This window comes from Numida meleagris, chromosome 5 (genome assembly GCF_002078875.1).
Source record: "Numida meleagris isolate 19003 breed g44 Domestic line chromosome 5, NumMel1.0, whole genome shotgun sequence".
NCBI classification, from domain to species: Eukaryota; Metazoa; Chordata; class Aves; order Galliformes; family Numididae; genus Numida; species Numida meleagris.
The window spans coordinates 66,577,508-66,596,534 of record NC_034413.1 but is presented as its reverse complement, the minus strand read 5'-3'; the positions used below and the strand labels follow the sequence as shown (position 1 = coordinate 66,596,534).

Here is a 19,027-nt window from a genome sequence, read left to right as displayed (position 1 = left end):
TGATAAAAAATGTTTAGGTTTTTTTTTTTCCATGATACATCTTAATATGACTTAAACGTCTGCAGCGAAGCCCAACGTGTAGATTTTACAAAGCAATACCTAAGTACTACATAAAATCAGTTTAAAAAAAGAAATGGTTTGTTCAGTAACATTTAACAAGCAAAATCAATTAAGGGCACATCAGGTGGGAAAAGTTTTCTAAGAAAGCCTATGAAGTCTTGCAGCCTATTATAGTTAATTTCCTAAATACGCTTCAAAATAATAATTAAAAGAAAAAAACAAGATTTTAAGTTTTGTTGTTTTTTTTTTAAAAAAAACTGTTTTTTTTAAGCAGAGTTGCAAATAGAAACTTATTTCACAGTGTCTGTGTGTCAGACTTCCTCCACATTCTCTGATCTGTCTGTAATTAATTTATGACCTTAAGAGGAGAATTTTTGCTGTTATGTATAATTTACTTTGATGTATTTTTTCTGACTTACGTACTTACATAAGTAGGAAGAAAAATGCTTCTTCCCATTCTTATTAAAAATACACTACAACTTCAGAAGCTCAGAATTAAATTATTTTATGGCTCAAATATTGTTATAGGCAGAAGCTTTTGACATGACTTAAAATGGTATATTAATCATTTAAGCATCCCCTAGTGAAACAAAGATGGCATGATTTAACTATTTAGTTATTGCCTAGAGGCTGTGTAGTCACAACAAAATCTAGTGACATAATTTTTTTGTTGGTAGAGAAAATTGCAGGATTCAGTCCTGCATTTATAGTCTCACCTGGTGCATATCCCTACCTGTGGAGGATAATGGTTTGAAAAGGTACTGACCTATGAGGTGTAGCTTAAAGGAAGTAAAAGAAATTGGTTGAAACAAGAGGAAGATTTAAGATGTAGATGTTATATTTTATTCTCCTTGGTCTCTAGGCATGTTTTTTCATTGTCTCATTGCCATCAGAATATGAATGTTTGAGAAAATGGTTAAGTAACTATACATTTTTCTAAGCATACCTCACTGAACCTTTCCTTTTTTTCTTTATAGGTCTAGTAGTTGATCAGTTCAGTCAGCGCTTGTTCTGGGCTGATTTTGAATTATCTGTCATTGGCAGTGTTCTGTTTGATGGTTCTGATTTGGTTGTGTCTGTGAGCACTAAACAAGGTATGAAGTGGTTTCCAGAAATTTTACTAGATGTAGAAACTATGAAAGCAAAAAGTATTTGCAATTAGCTGATAGTCATGGCTTTTTTTTTTTATGCAATGCTTTAGATATCTGAACAAATAGATATTTAATATTTTAAATAACCTTATACTTTAAAGGAGTAAATATTAAATGATATGTGTAAATCAGCTAGACTGTTATGTAATTACTAGCTTGGCTATTATTAAATAACATTGTGAGTAAAATGTATGTATGGCCTTATTTGAACCTACATAGCAACACAAGGATCTTGACTGGTTAGAATTTAGAGCTGTATGCATTGCACAGGAATTGTGAAGGTTAGATTAGAAACCTGAGCCAGTTCTGGGAAAAACAATGGATTTCTCTTTCAGGTCAGTTCAGTATCGCAGATTTCTACTGAAAGAATATCAATTTGGAAAGCTTTTTCAGAAGAAAAGAGATTCTGATCAAACAAATGGTTCTCAGCGGATTACATGTTGTCTTTTCAATAATTTGGTCATACATGCAACATTATTTTATGAAATTTTAGTAGAGGGGACCAGAACAATGAGTAATTTCAAAATGTGAAAGCAATCTACTTTAAGGGAATGCTTAGTGGGCAGTTAGTAGTAGAGTTGCATTGGGATGATATCACATCTGGCGTTAGTGTTTTAACCACTGGTCTGGAATTCAACAGAGGGTCCTGGAAGATACTAACTGTTAAAAAGCAAGAATTAGTAGAGACTTTGTGTTTCTTCTTTTGCATTAATTTACCATCATTATGAAATGTAGTATAAAAAGTAGTATTTCTAACAGTTTAAGAAGGAACAATTTTAAGAAATATTTTATGAGAATAATTTTTCCTTTGTAAAGCAAAATATTTTGGGTTTTTTTTCCTTGCCATGCACTCTTCCTTTAGGGTTCCCATTCTTCTCAATATTCAACCAGTTTCTGAGACTGAATCAAACAGATTTTATTTGTTTGTAATATGGGAAGAATTCGTTTTAAGAAGATTGCTTTTTAAAAGGCAATCTTTGTGGGTACAAACTGTGCTGCCTGAAGAATAATGCTTTTTAGCTTGTAATTGCAATGCAATTGAAGTTGTTATTAAAATTAATTTGTTTACTATTTGAATAAGAATATTTGTGTTTATGATTCATTTTTATTTAAGGTTTACTTCATCCACATAGAATTGACATTTTTGAGGATTACATATATGGAGCAGGTCCTAAAAATGGTGCATTTAGAGTACACAAATTTGGCAGGAGCCTTGTAGAATACCTAAGTGTTGATGTTGATAAAGCAAAAAGTGCCTTGATTTTTCATCGCTACAAACAAATGGACTGTGAGTAAGCATAATTACTTAACATCGAGTATTTGCAAGTTCATCTCGGAAAAAGAGAAATAAATAAAAGTGTGTCCATCAACTGTAGAAATGTAAGATAGAACTTGATTCTGCAAAATGAAAATAGATTTAGTAATATTTCTTTGTATAATTATAATTTAGATTCGGATGCATTTTTCTATCATTTGAAAGAGCACTGGATAAATGCCTACATTGCGTACCCACAGTGCAAATGAAATATTAAAAAAAAAAAAAAAAAGAACTGAATACAAAAATACTCTGGTCAAAATAAAATGAGGATTTTTATTGAATATTACCAATATATTTGTTGTTACTGGAGTCAGTTCTTTCATGGTATGAATATGGCACTGCCATTTGAGTGAGCACTGACTGACTTCAGGCTGCTGATATTTTGGAAATTGGAACTGACTCAGAATTTTGTGATCATTTTTTTGGTCATAGTTCTATAAAATAGCATAATTCTAAAAAAAAATAAGAAACATTTTTTTTAATGTTTTCTTTTCTCAAACAGTGCCTAATCCATGCTTGGACCTGACATGTGAATTCATTTGTTTACTCAACCCTTCTGGTGCCTCATGTGCTTGTCCAGAAGGAAAATCATTAGTTAATGGGACATGCATAGATCAGAGTCTCTTAGGTAGGTATTGAAAATTGTGTTTGTATGTGCACTATTTTGACATTAACACTGAAGTATGAAATAGATGTTTCAGGCTGACATTCCACTTAGGCTTCGATGAATGAGCAGATTCCTTGAAAAGATCTCAAGCACCTTACAGTTAATGGCAGGTTGACAACACATTTGCTGTTTAGAGTCCGCTAACAGCCTCCAAACAAGACGCATTATGTGAATTATCAATGAATGTCTTTTCTTGTTTGAAATCAAGCTCTAAGAAAGGTTCTTTTCCTTTAGGAAGTTACACAATATGAAATAAAAAATGGGAGCCATAGTCATCCCTTACTTTTCTGATTAAGAACTAGAAAATGTATATGAAACCTCCCAAACTACACACATTCCATTTATTTAAATGTTCCATTATGTTGTCTTCATTGTCTCAGGACATTTCTGGCAAAGTGAAAAATGTCAGAAATGCAAAACAGCAATTTCTGCCTCGCATGACTATAAAATCCTTATATTTGGGGAGATTACATTAATCTAAGGAAATGTTGTATAGTGATATTTTTGTTGATCTGCAATAGAATCTTGCTCAAAATCAGTTTAAAGTTTCCTGTAGAATTTCAGTGGTCATCTGGTTACCCCCTGAAATGAAATCCACATTTTTTAATCTGAGATATGAGTATCTGTGAAACTCTTTAAATGATGAATTGTTTGGTTTTGTTTGGTTTGATCTCGACACTGGAAATGTAGTAAGTACGTCACAATAATTTATGTACATTATAAATTATGTGTTCAAATATATTCTACTTCCTACAATTTCTTATTGTTCAGTCTGCCTTACAGTGGTCACTGGGAGGGTAGTCTCATTCACAGAATTAGAATAGTCCACTTGGAAAGGACTTACAAAGATCATCAAGACCAAATGCCTAACCGCTTCAGGGCTCTTGTTCTATTTCTTGTGACTGTATCCCCCAAGTTGACTCAGATTCTGGCTCTTTGGATTGTTGTTTTTTTTTTTTAATGAAAGAAAATTGAGGTAAGTCTTGAAATTCTGCACAGTAGAATTGTCATTCTATTAATAACTTGATCTATTGAATTGATTTTTCTTCAAAAGTACTATGCGAGGAATTCTAATTGTTGAATCCTTGGTGGCTTTCTGTAAGAGTAAATCCAGATTGCTCTAGACAGCTGTTTTACCAGCATTTCTTACAACTGATGAAAAAGAGAGTTTTGGGGTTTGATTTGGCTTTCTTAAGTTAGAGATATTACAACATATGTGTACTGTATCACTCAGAATGGTTTTATAATAAAAAGAAAGCAATTTCCTGTGTGTTCTTAGATAAGCTTTCATCATTTTTCTCCCTTGCTGATTATGATTGACAGAGCATAACGTGTTTTTTTCTTGTGATTTATTTCTTGACTGCAGTAGGCCTGACTTTCTCAATTTAGAAGCTACTTTTTAGATTTCAAATGGGTAGAGTACCTCTTTGTATTGCGAAGTGAGACCACTTGATTTGCATCCACTACGTTTATTGTGTTTAATGTCTGTAGAATAGTGAAGCTGAAAGTGTAGATTGGGAATGCAGAGATTTGCTCTGGAGGAAGTCAGTGTGTATCGCAGCTGAATGAGCAAGAGTAATGGAATGCTTCCGGAAGTTCAGTGTTTTGGGGGCAGATACCTACCACATTCATTTTAAGAAGGGAATATTTGTGATTTCTTGGCTGGAAGAAAATCCTGAGACTAATCACAAAGACTCAGATCTGGCATTGCTTCTGAACAGAGATAAAATATTTCATTTATTGTGGTGTTTCCTTCAGCACATTTCTGTAGGGACTCACCCTCTGCATGCGCAGGCTGCAGGAAACCAGGTGCTCTGGCCGGGGATGTAGAGGTTAATCCCCATATACCTTTTATTTTGCCCACAAATTCTACCTCAGAGAGCTGTACTAGCAAAAGCTATGGAACTTCAATCCCTGCTATCTTCTTGATTTCTGTCTTGCTTTCAGATGTTTTTTTTGTTGTTTTTTTTTTTAGATATCAAATAGAACAGTGTTCAAACACAGAAAGCTGCTTCTGCTTTGAAAAAAAGAAAAGGAAAAAATTGATTACAGCAGTATCTTCTGTACTGATAGAAAGTTTTTATATGGGGACAGTGATATATCCTAGAACTGAAGAAAATGAGTTAAATTACTGCAGGTGTTGGTTTCTTCTCACCATGCATCCTTTTCTTAGCCCTTCTTTTCCATTTAGGATTGTAAAGCAAATTGATATTTTAAAGAAAAAAAAATGGAAGGGAAATCAAGGTTATTCTTAGAGCACTCAGATGAAATCTGGAGATTACGTCTTGTTCTGAAAACTTTGGCAGATGGAAAACTGGCAGAGAGCAGGAGCCCTTCATCAGAGGGACAGTAAAATGTACACGTTTCCATACCATTAGAACTCCATACTCATTCTTTAATAGATGCATTCAGTTCAATTAAGTATGATATTCTTTAGGACAGGCAAGAACAAATAGCTTTGTGCCCATGAAATAGTATTTTCCACTGTGGAAAGAGAAACTGTTCGTGTTTTCATGTTCCAATGAATGTTCATTAATTGTTCATCTCTCCATTTAGATGCCCATTCTACGAATCTGTGAATATTTCAAAGGAAGAAAAAAAAAACGAGTAGGGTGCATTTTTCTCGAGAAATAAAAGATTGTTACAAAAATGCCAATGGAAATGGAAATGTATGCATTTAGGGCAGTGATGTGGAATATCGAAAAACTGAACAACCAAAGGAAAAATATCGGTGGAATTCAGCAAGTTTTGCATTGCTTCTTTTTCAGTGTTTCTTCTGACTTGTTTGGCTTTCAGTTGGAGGAAAGAGGCAGAGAGACCAAGTAGGCTAATTAATGTTTCTGTGCAATAGTCATATCAGAAAAAGAAAACACAAGAAAAACTGCATATCAATGCTATTCTGCTCTTTATTGAAGATTTATTAAAATTGAAGTAAGCAAATCAAGGCTGCTGGAGAGTAAATAACCAGGCTAGGAGAGAATATATAAAATCGTATATCCTTTAACCTCTTTACTTTCTTTCACATCAGATTCAGTAGCTGCACTGAAAGTATGTAGGTTGCTCCAAATGTAATGCCTCCTATTTAATTCCATGGTAACTACAGCAGACACAAAGAGCACAATAACACTGTTTGATAGAGCAAATTCTCAGCTACAGAACACTATTTTTCAATGTACTCACCACCATTAACTATGCATTTTCGCCAGCGAGGAAAAAGAGCCTTCATGCCACACTCATAAAAATCTGCACAGCCATCTGGAACATGATTTGTCTTTCATGTCTCTGTCACTACTGCTGTAATGCTCCACCCACTGCCATCCACTCATTCGTCTCCGTAAATGTTCAGCAAGCATCAATGAATGTCAATTGGTTTCATTTTTTCCTCATGTGACATACTTTTACTTCTTATGCGCTTCTTTGTCAGATGCCATTTTGTCACACTGCCTCTCTGCTGCCATCTGTCACATAGCAATACGTTTAATGGATTATTGGTGGGAATGTTTCGTTTCTACTGCCGTACCACCAATGTTGACATCTCACGATGTGGGCCAACATCATAAAATAAGAGGCGTTACTTTTGGAGCAGACCTCATAACAAGTGAAATTATTTACGCCTGACATTTCAGAAAAGAAAAGTAAACACCTGAGAAGTGTTTGAGTCCAAGTTCCAGTTACCTATGACTAGTATTTAATTGACTCCATTTTATTTTTTTTATTTTTTTTATCTCAATTTTATTTTGCTTGTTTCTGGCAGTGAATACTTACCAGAGATGTTCCCAGCTCTTTTTTTTATTTTTTTTCCTCTAAAGCCTTTATTCACTAATTCAGATTAGATGTATTCAGCCTTTTGTAGCAATTTGTCTGTGTTTCTCTCCTGTATTTTCTTTTCTTCCTGTATTCTCCTACGGGCCCATTTTGCTCCTGTCTCCCATACAAAGGCATCCAATCTGTTTTTGGACTCCACTGATGTGAATCAGCTAGAGTAATTTGATTCTTTTAACTCCTTTCAGACCAAAAAAAAAAAACCTACTAGCAAGAAAACCCCTGTACGGTTTTGTAACATAGTATTTTTAAATTGACTTATCTATTACATCTTTCAGTCCTACCTTTTTAGTTTATGTATAGTCTACAATTGTTTTAGTAACCTTTATTAGTTTTGTATGAGATTTTTATTTAAATTCTTGGATAGGGAACAAAATCAGTTGTAAGTTTTACTAATCTTGTTATGCTGGAAAATATTACAATCCTTTCTGGTTTTCCAGGTCAACTTTAGTTGATCATTTCATAAAGATATAACACGTATTGCATTTAAAGTGTGTAAGACATGAGCGTCCTAGTCACTGAAAGGCACTTGGTTTAGATAAGCTTTACTGTGGGCAATTTTTGGTTTGGTATTTTTGTTCTGACAGTATGAAGGCATGTATTTCTTGGTTTGATTAGGGTAACTTTGAGGTTTGTATTTCATGTTTTATAGTTATAACTATGCATTGTGATACTTTTTTTTCCTGTTGAATTCATAGCATCTGTCAGAATTTAATTTTTTTTTTAAATTTTGTCTCTTAAATGAGCAGAATTGTTCTAGAAGATAAATACAGTGGGTATTTTTAATATACTATCAGAAAGGTTCGTAAAAATGAGCACTCGTCCTTAGTGTTATTCGGTTTTTATTCAGTTCTGCTCTATAAACTCATGACTAATGATAAGTAAAACAGATAAGATAAGCAAAACAAAAATAGACCTTCTTGCCAATAAGATATGCCACATTATCCATTTAAACAACTTCTGTAATGAGTAACTGAAGAATGGTTCATGGAACATCAAAGGATTTAATGAACCACCCAAATAAAAAAATACTGAGCCATCTTCAAAGTTCCAAGCACAAGGTAGCTTTGTTACAGTACATGTAGATCCGGGGTGGGTACCTTAAAATAAAGAATATATGGTATTTCATACTGGTATTGTGAAGACCTAAATATTATAGTGCCACTCAGTCTTCTACAAGAACTTTCAGATGCATTGTCTAGTTTTAACTTCAGGCACTTGCATCTCTCTCAAATGAAAAATGGTTGATATAGGACAGATGGATACCTTGACTGCTTCATATTTTGTATAATAAAAAAAAGAGTTATTCAGCAAAACATCTGTATCAGTGGATATGTTACTGCTCAGTGTTTCTGACGTTGGGTTAGTTTGGCAGCAGTCTGTCTTTATAAACTTTGTTTTGTTACATGAGAGATGAAGTGTCTTGCTAAATGTCTATTTTGAGCTGCAAAGCTTCTTGTTGCTCAGGATTACAATTATTTGGATGCGTGAGCATTGTGTACATGCTGGTCTGTAATTAATTTCTTGTTGGTGTAATCGAACAATTTTATTTCTTGTTCACTCAAATGAACAGAGATTTATTTCTAGGTGTTTCCAGGACAGGGACAACTCTAATTGCAAAACAACTTTATAGAAAGATTGAATCTGTCCTAATCAGAATGTATGATACCATGCACCCCACAGCTAAGAAGCTGCCATGAGCACTCGGCAAATGCGGAGCAGTAGACTATTGTCTTTTCTCAGTAATTTTTACAAACAGAAGGTAAAATTGGGGTTGTTTAGTCTGGAGAAGAGGAGGTTCAGGAGAGACCTTATCACTCTCTACAACTCCTGAAAGGAGATTGTGCTGACGTGGGGCATGGCCTCTTCTCCTGGGTAACAGAGATAGGACAAGAAGTAATGGCCTCAAATTGCACCAGGGGAGGTTCAGGTTGGATGGAAGATTTAGGTTGGATATCAGGGGGAAGTTCTTTACCGAGAGTGGTGAGGTGCTGGAACAGGCTGTGCAGAGAGGTTGTGGGTGCCCCATCCCTGGAGATGTTCAAGGCCAGGTTGGATGGGCCCTGGGCAGCCTGGACTAGCATTAGATATGGAGGTTGGCAGCCATGCAACAAGAGGGTTGGAGCTTGATGATACTTGAGGTCCCTTCCAACCCAAGCCATTCTATGATTCTGTGATTTCTTCTCAGAAAGAGTGGTCATGAATTGGAACGGGGAAGTGGTGGAGTTACTGTCCATGGAAATGTTAAAGAAAAGAGTAGCTGTGACACTGAGGGACATGATGGGACGTGGTGGGGTTGGGCTGATGGCTGGACTTGGTGATCTTAGGTCCAACCTGTATGATTCTGTAAAAGAAAAGAATAAACTAGAAAGTATGGTTTAGAAATACCAAGTTAGTACGCAAACACCATTTTTTGAGGATGATTTCAGGCTGAGCAGTTTCTTTTTAAATATTTCTGATAATGTTTATTAAGAAGGATGATAATAGAGTGGAAGAGATTGGGAAGTAAATCAACTGCTAAAAGGTAAATCCCTTCAGGCTGAGTGCACCAGAAGAGTACAGGGAAAATTTCTCAGATCCCCCGGACGAAACCAATGTCCTTTTTTTTTTTTTTTCATTTCTTAAACTAAAAATGATAGCTTCAAACTGGAATTCACACTGTCATTACTAACTGACATCCTCTGGGGATGGGGGTCAGCTTTCTTGTCACATTGTTTGCATTAAGCAGGAGCCAAGTGGACATACCCAGTACCCTGGCATGATACAAGCCCCCAGACCTGCATACAGCTCCCACTGCCTCTGCAGCTCTTGATGGCCTTTCCAGAACAGGCTTATGGTTTGTGAAATATGTCTTTGTTTTTTCTAGCCCTGCGTGGTAGTTTACTTTTTTCTTTTTGAAAGTGATATATATTTTTGCACATAGGCAGGGATCAGTAGCTTCATGTAAAATACAAACTGTCATCTGTGCTCTTGCTGTAGATGATACGTGCAAACTAACTTGTGAAAATGGAGGAAAGTGCATTATAAATGAGAAGGGGGATCCGCGATGTCACTGCTGGCCAAGTTACTCAGGTGAAAGGTGTGAAACCAACCACTGCTACAACTACTGCCAGAACGGAGGAACCTGTGGAGCCTCTCTCCTTGGTAAATATTTCTGTGCAGCTTTATATTGTCTTATGTGGCTTATTTTAAGTGTTTGAATCTATTCCTAGCTTGTAATTTTTTTCTGTAACTTCTTTCCTTTGTCTGTACTTAAATTCTTTGCAATATAGCACTATATACTGTACATATACTTTATAATCAATAGTGCTTTTCTTCTATGGGTCTCAGTGTTTTGGCAAAAGCAAACTACATCCCATAAAAAGGAGCATGGAACTATCCAGCATGAAAACATACATACTGAGGTGTCAAAAGGGAAATGTAAAGTCAGACCACATGTGGAAAAACACTACTCACCTTCCCCTTTCTCTATCTTAATTCGTTCTCTAAACTTTTCTGTGCTGCTGGGCATAATTTCCTTAAACTAGTGTGGTGAGACTACAGCCTTTTCCCTGTATTTTACTGGAGTTAAAAAATAAATAAATAAAAATAAAAATAGGCATTTTCTTCCCCTAATTCTGAGGAAGATTTGGTAGATCAGAATTCAAATCCTTTTTTTTTTTGCCTGAAGGAATTTGAAATCACATCTCTTATCTTAAAGGGAGATTATCCTAACCGTCAGAATGAGGGTATCTGGGAGTTGGCCTTTGTGCCTAACACATAGGCTGCTCCAGGTTCTCTGCTGCAATTAAATACTGCTTGGGCTAGAGAGGGAAAGTGTGTTAAGTAGTACTCTAAAATGTAGTGCTGTCTGAGAAAGCAGAAGTTAAGTTCTATTTTCTGTTCCAAAGAGCATTTAAATGTTTGATTCAAAGCAGAACATCTGGAGGAGCAGTTTGCTGTCTGCTTTCTTGGAAGGCTGTCAGATGCTGAAGTTGAATCCTATTATCCTATGTGATGAAATGACCAACGTCAAAAAGAAAGGACAGGCTCCTGACCATAGGAGCTGTTTAAAACAACTCCTTGTAATGCTGAATCACGTATCTTAGTCTCTGTGACAAAGTGAGCTTAGATCTTAATGTTTACCTCAAAATTCTGTACTAATTTAGCTTGTATAGTTTAGTAATTCAGCTTCACTTAGTATGCTGGCTTCAATGGATCCTATTCTGATTTACTGATATGCATGCTAAACAAAGGGTTTTTCAGTTCTGAGTATTTGAGGGTTAATAATGTTTTTCATTGTTCATGTCACCAATAATGGCTAAATAGTGGAAAATCAGAATTACTTGAAGTTGATTGAATTATACTTGAAACTGCTTCTAACAGCTCACGGAAGTACTGACACAAATGATAAGCAGAGATTTGTATCAGTTTAGTGAGATCAATACGTTTTTAGTGAGGACATGCAAGTGTATGGAAGATGTTCACAGATGATTTAAATGATGTGCAGAACTTCACTGTCATCTGAAGAGAGGATGTTTACTCCCACATCTTTACGTATCTGGCATTTAATTGATACTCTTGAGGTGTAAAAAGACTATATAACTAGTAATTTAGCTCCCAGTGCTCAGCTCAGTTCTGAATCCTGCAGAGACCTCTGGGTTTTATTTTTTTTTCTCTGTTGACAGTAGCCATTGAGCTCAGACACCTCCAACAACTTCTTCTACACCAGACAGCTAACAGTTGCTGTGCTCACACAGCTATGCTATAAACTGGATTTTTAATACTTTTTTCCCCACTAAATCGAACCTCTGAAATCTCTCTGCCTTGCTGGAATGATTGCTGAAGCAGACTTGGTCACCAGTGAGTGAGAGATATGAGCAGATTATACAATATACTGCTGCTGATTCGTTAATCATGGCCCCATCTGCTCCAGAAAGCCTGGAGATGCAGAAGTTATCCTTATTTCTGCTTGGTCTCAAACAGGATGTGTCTCTACCAAAAACGTCATCAGGAGAGCAGCACGAATATCACTACAGTCCACATTTCAATGTTAAACTGCCTGGTGTGTGGAATTCAAGCCTCTAACTTCATCAGAACTGTACTGTACCACAGTCAGCCAAAACATGTTCAGCTTTTATCAGCTGAGACCAGCAATGGAGACCTGGATCTTAGAGTCACAGGTCCTATTCCTGAGCACAAAGAGAGCACCGCGCTCCCACGTCCTTATGATGTCAAAAGTTCTGATGGCTCTTACTGGGCCATACCTACTGATAGGAGTATTATTCTGCTATGCTCTGTCCACTGTCAAAGTTTCATTAAATTTTTAATAACCATATTTCACGTTAACCAGATTTTCCATCTGCCATTTCCAATTCATGCCTTAAAGCCCACGCTATAACCTACATGTGAAGATGTGGAAAGAAAAGATCATATATCTTTCTAAATCAAAGTGACTTCATTCAGCATTCCAGATAACATTTTCAAATTGATCCACATCTCATCTTCCTTGCACATCTTGCCCCTGGATTCTGTAAATATTCTATTGGGAAGAAATCTCTACTTCTTATCAGACTGTATTACTTATCAGACTATAAATCGTGTCTTCTTGAAACAAACTAACAAGTCAATGAGATGTCTCCCTTGTCCTAATTTAATCTAATCCATATTGTAGTAAAACCATTTTGTTTTCCACAAGGGAAACCTAAAGTGGATGTTCTTAAGGCATTAAAGATCAATTAACGAAAATTAACTCCTCAGGTGTTTTTGCAACAACCATTCCTTCTTTCCAGTCAGATATACCACTATGCTAAGTATGCTACTGGGTCAACACACATTTAGCAGCAAGGGCTGCACGTGCCATTTACAGTTTCGACTGAGGGTGTGAAATACGGAACAGAGCAGCATTCACTCACTTCCTTCTCATCATTTCAGCCTTGGAGGCAGAGTTGATCCGCCCTGTCAAGTTCATCACACTCATTAGCGGACAATTTAATTTATTCTTGCACATTGAAACATGTAGGAATATAAAGGTTCTTTATTACCAGGAATTCTGCTTTTCATTCATGTTTGTAGAACTTAAGTTAAGCATTTTGTTGCGTCTAGATTTCAAATGTTACGTCCTAGCAGGTTGACCTGTCCATTGGCAAGAGGTACGGAACATACTGATTATTTGTGTGTTTGTGTAGAGAATTCTTTTACATCTGGAAAGTACAAAATTATGATTTTAAATCAACTCACCATCATTTTAATTTATTTTACTGTGTTATTCCTACTTGTGCAACTGCCTTCCCAACCAGTTCTTTCTAATGGAGCTTTTGATCCACTATTCAATTGGCTCATCAAACTGTCCTACTAATCTGTTGCAATCAAGGAGCATTGTGTTTTCCCTGTTTCCATTTTTTTGTTGTTTTTTTGTTGTTGTTCACAGTGATGATGCTTTTTCCTCTGGAAGTTCCAGCGTCCATATGTGTATAAGTGCCCATCCAAATTGTACCCACAAAATATAAATGACCCTCGATAACTGCGGCTTGCTTGAATCTCCCTTTTGTAGAAGCTCTGATTGCCCTTATTGATTTCTTATATTTTCCAACTTGGATAGCCTTGATGGAAGCAATCCACAAGTGCCGTTCTACACACATGCCCTTTGGGAACTATAGGGCCTGTCAATAAGTGTACACAGCAGAACAGCAGAGCACTTGCCTCCGGGCTAGCGCTGATATGAGAAGCAGCAGCCATAGCCAGTGATGGGGAAGGGTACACAGGGACCACTTAGCAACTGTATTTCCACCCCCTTCCCATTTCAAGGAGTCAGTTGCTGTCTATTAGTTCTGCCACGATGGGCTCTGTGAAGCATCTCTGTGAATTTGATTTGCCCGAGACGATATCTGGACTTCCTGATGTGGTGTTTGCTCATCCAAGCTGTTGGGCACGTCTCTTGACTCGAGGGAAACTGGTTCTGCTGCACGCTGCTGGTGTTTAGCTGGGGAGCCTCACAGGGGAACGAGCTTCTGAAGGTAGCCAGCTGCTGTGAGGGTTCCCTGGGAGTTGGGAAGTTTCGTTATTGTTGGATTCTGTCTCAAAACTCAACACAAATACACCGTGAAAGCAAATCTGTCATTGTTTTCCGATACAGATAGAATGCCACAGCATATGAGATGCACTTCTGGTGAATGTGTATGTTCCAGTGAAAGTGTAAATTCTGTTCTCCTTCACTACCTAATTCTTAATAGGAAAGTGATAACCAATTAAGTAAATCACAGAGTATTACTCGTTTTTTAAAATGTGATTGTGCTAAATCTTTGCTGGATGTGGTAAGTTGTAGAACCTCATTATCTGCACACAAATGTTAATTTGTTAAACAAATCCCACTGGCAATTCAGGGATTATTCACTGTTGGTTTACTTACTGCTAAGCCGTTTGGCAAATTCCTATGTGAACATTATATAGCTAGAGATTGGGGCAGCTTTAATTAAAATTTAAAAGTTTATGACAGTTGTATTGAACTACAAAAATTGAACAAAGAAAATGTCATCTGTTAATTAAAAGTACACATCTGAGACATGTAATTAAAAGTTTGGGTATAATAATGAATGCTTTCCAGTAAACCAAATTAATGGGAATTTGGAGGGGAATAAAAAAGATATCATACAAATACTGTTCCTTTTTACTTACAGTTTAAAGTAAAAATGTTGGAGGAAAGTTTTCTAAATGTCTTGAACGTGTAGACTAGATTAAACTAGTTCACAAAGTTAGATAAATACACCTTTGTACTATATTCATGTTATGAAGGGTGTGCTTAACCACATATAATCATGGTGTTTGTAGAAAAGTGAGTAAAATATTGTTGTTTCCACTAAATGGTAATTGATGAAATACACTCCTAAAATCAAAAAATTATATACAATAGTAGTAGATGTTATTTTGTGCTCTGCTTTATAAATAAAGCACAGGGTCACAATACTGTGTACTAAAAATGTTATTAAAGAAGAAATTGTTTAGTTTGCTCATGTCTCGCCAGTCCCTGCAGTCTCATACAGGGAACGTGTACATCTCCTTGTAACCAGGATAGGGGACTGGGTGACGGGAGAGGAAGGGTGTTTCGATGGAGGATTGTCTGGTCTGGTGTGCAGCTGATCCAAATGAAGACCCACAACCAGCCTTGAGAGTACTCTACTAATGCATTTTGAGATGGTTCTTTTCTCCTTTGCTTTCACAACATGGACAGGATGCATATCTATTGGGATTGATCCCAATCAGCTCAGCTTCTAATTATGTACTGTAATGCAGCTTCTCTCCACTACTTTTGGTTCAGTAAAGCTAATTATGGTTCACAGAAATGAATTATTGTGATTCCCACAAACTGCTGACAACCTCTCTAGAGGACACAGCGTTACTCATAGTAGGCTGGTGTGCCAGATTGCTTTAATAGGGACACCATGTGAAATATGCAAATGAAACAGATTGTGCGTATTCACATGTAACAAATAGAATGCACATACTGCTGGTAGGGAATTTACCATCAACTGGAAGAAATAAATTACTTTTATCTTGGTGCAGGCATTCATCTAGACTATCTCATTTTTTGAAAATTTTAAAAAACTTACAAATATAGTGTTTATTTTCTTGAAGCAAAGGGCACTACTTTCTTTTTATAAAAAATATTACAGAATTGACAAATGTCAGGGATTAAAAGACAACCTTACTTCTGTTTCTGTACAGCTCTTGTCCTGAAACTTCATTACCGGTGTAAACACATAAGGTTTCTGTGCATGAGACTACTATGCAGCAGTTGTTAGTTAGGATATGTGACATCTTGGGTAAATCATTATTTGGATTCTGTTGTAGGAAAACCTGTGGCACTCATTGTTTATCATTGTTTTGTATTGCGATTTTATTAAGCTGTTCTTGGAACTGTTTTGTATCCAAAAATGCAAAATAATTTATGAGAATAAGGCAGATGAAAATGTCATTACTGTTATTATTGTTATTATTTCAGATGCCAACAGTCTGTGAATAAATAGGCAATGAACTATTAATATGACTGAAAGTTGTGTTAAATTGAGTGACAAAAATGGGGTTTAGGCTGTACTGAATTAAATTTGCATATAACAGTCCACAGTTTGACATATTTATAAGGCTGCATTAGCAAAGAATAGAATTTTTTTTCTACAAACTGTGACAATATCATGGTCCCATCAATTTAAAAAATAGAGGAGCATTAATAATAAAAACTGATTTTAGACTTATGTTCTATCACTTACTAAAAAAATAGATGGATTTAGAGGAAGGGTTTTGAGGAAACCCCAGACACAGGGGCAGAAATTTAAATACAAGTGTATACATGGTGAGAAACAAAGAGTTTGTGCTAATATCTGAGTTCAACATCTTTGATTTAATGTTTACATCACAGGGGACAGATATGAATAACCAGGCTGATGCATATTAAACTAGTTGGAGCTATTTTAAGTCGATGGTTTTGTTCCTGCTGTACTCATTAGAGGAAGAGACTAACTGATCTCGTGGCCTTTAGGATGATTTGCAAAACAGTTTAAATTAGCATGGCTTAAAATAGAAAATATAGAAAAGAATTACGTGAAGGGTTTGATGTAATGAATAAGAACCAAGGGAAAGAAAAATAATACAGGAATCATTTTGCATGCCTCAGAGAAAGTAGGAAAATAAGGGTACTTAATAATTCACCAATGAATATGATACTAAATGATTATATGATATTAAAAGAAAGAGTGGGAATAAATTCAAATTGTAGAGTTTATGGAATATTTAGTTTGTATGACTTTAATGAGAGAAACGGCTAAACAGAGAAGTAGAAAAAGAATCGCACATCGCAGAGTTAAGATGAAGAAGTTATAAGATTTCAGGAGACAAATGTGATTTGGTAATTAGCTACCTGTATCAGAGGTTGTATAAAAATTACTGAAGAAACACTGAATGAGACAAAATACTGCAAGAAAGGGACCAAGTAGTAATGCTTCAGCAAATCAGGTAGGGATTTCCTGTTACATTAATACAAAGATGAGAAATAGCTATTGAAAAGTGACCCTTAAATGTTAATGCATTTAACTACTTAAGATCATGCCTCTTGTGTATGTTTTAAACTAAATGCTGTGTACTGATCAGAGCCAACCCAAGCATAGCTTCTCTGGTGTGCTCTCCATCCCACCCCTCTCTGAAGGAGGACTTGAACTAATAGTTTCTGCCTCATGCACTGGAGTGAAGTTGTACAAATGTAAATGCAGGGATAACTGGAGTCTCTCATTACTGCATTATCTGTCTTTCTCTAATCTCCTTCAGATTTCACAGCCGTACCGTTGTCTGGATTGGGTAGTCAGTAACAAAATCCCAGAGTCTGCTTCTCTTGTTTGTGTCTGCAATTCCAGACTGAAGGCTTCTGCCTTATACATACAGTGTATTATGCAGTTAACTGATTAACTTCAACATTTCTTTAGCTGTAGCCCTATTTCATCACCACAAAGATGAGATATCAAGCAAACATATACTAGTCTCACAACATCCCATTAGTTGCCTTCCTTCTCCAAATTTGCCAAAGCTGATGAGATTGATGTACACATTCAAGACTAGACATTTCAATTCTCCCACCTTATTCCTTAGATTTCTGCCATATATGTGTTCCTGTGTTGTTTTTTTTGATGAGACATTCCTTTAGTTCTGCCTGTTACCCAATTACTATTTGACTGTCACTAGCCTGTGCATGGTCTTTTTTGCACCAATACGGTATTTCTGAGTCATTGCCCATTAGCAGTCTTGCTCTGTAGTGACCCAGCTAGGATCTTGGTTGTACTTTGCCAGCAGGTTGGGTTCCGTATGATTCAAATTAACTCAGTCCTTCCTACCCCTTTATTCCAGAAGTCTACTCAGGTTCTGATTAATCTGCTTCTCTTTCCGTACCCACTTTGGAATCCAGGAAGGAGAAAAGTGTTAAACTCGATCAATTTTACCTAAATTTAAGGAAGCGCCAAAGGCTGAATTAGAGCAAATTGAGGGAGACTGGAGGAAAAGAAAAGTTTCATAAGGAATAAGCAAGAGTTGAGACTAGATTATTAGGAAGTGAGAAGGAAGATGGCTAGCTGGACACATCAAATCATTTCACTTGAAGAGGAGATTACAAATGAGATATAAAAGTACATTCAGGAGATAGAAAGACATTTACATGATATAGAAAGTTGTTTTAGAGAAGATAAGCCTTAAAAATTCAGTGATAAGTGGAATAGTTTAATAAAACAGTGAAGTTGAAACAAAGCTATAAATCTCATAGACATGAGATTTAGATAAGGGGAGGAAAAAAGGGAAAATTGAAATAGGTTAAAAATCATAGGAGGAAAATGCACTAAACACCATTTTAAAACCACTTAAAAATAGGCTACTGTAGAGTAGGGGTTCATTTTGTACATTTTTTTCCCTTCCCTACTTTTCAGACATTGAGTATTGGACTTTTGGTGCATCTTTGGTCTGATACAAGACAGCTGTCCTTGTTTTACAGTATTGAGTTAAAGCATTGGACTCATGCATTGAAATGTGTGACTCTTACGATGTGTTGTTGTCTTTAAAGTAATTATTATTCTTTCCATTTTTATTTACTTTTATCATAAAGTAGTTTTCTTTTTTGAACAGGGAGACCCACCTGCAATTGTGCACTGGGTTTTACAGGACCAAACTGCAATCAGACAGTCTGCCATCATTTTTGCCAAAATGGAGGAACCTGCAGCGTCACTGCTGGAAATCAGCCCTTTTGCAGCTGCATGCCTGAGTATACAGGAGACAGATGTCAGTACTGTAAGTAATCTTCACAAACTAGAAAATCTGAAATTAGAGTAGAAGTTCTACATAATGGAAGTTTAACGTGAATCAGGTTGTCTTCCCGTGGCACAGATTGATAAATTTAGCTCCAAGATTGTTCTTACTTCTGAGAAAATGGGATCTTACATATTCAAGGGATCTTTGAACACACTCCTGCAACATCCATCTAGAAAAATATGAGAAGAACGAGCT

General features: G+C 36.2%; 1 protein-coding gene across 4 annotated transcripts in view; it reads left to right on the top strand.

Moving 5' to 3' along the window:
• LRP1B (LDL receptor related protein 1B) overlaps positions 1 to 19,027 on the top strand; it is a 603,435-nt gene that overhangs the window by 557,143 nt on the left and 27,265 nt on the right. For 2 of the 4 annotated variants that reach the window (XM_021398823.1, XM_021398822.1), the window contains exons 80-84: positions 1,038 to 1,154; positions 2,326 to 2,499; positions 3,032 to 3,157; positions 9,998 to 10,162; positions 18,650 to 18,811. In XM_021398823.1, the coding sequence (XP_021254498.1) occupies positions 1,038 to 1,154; positions 2,326 to 2,499; positions 3,032 to 3,157; positions 9,998 to 10,162; positions 18,650 to 18,811 (744 nt within the window). Of the gene's footprint in view, positions 1 to 1,037; positions 1,155 to 2,325; positions 2,504 to 3,031; positions 3,158 to 9,997; positions 10,163 to 13,427; positions 13,789 to 18,649; positions 18,812 to 19,027 lie in introns of those variants that run through there. The other 2 variants (XM_021398824.1, XM_021398825.1) reach the window with 2 other exon arrangements.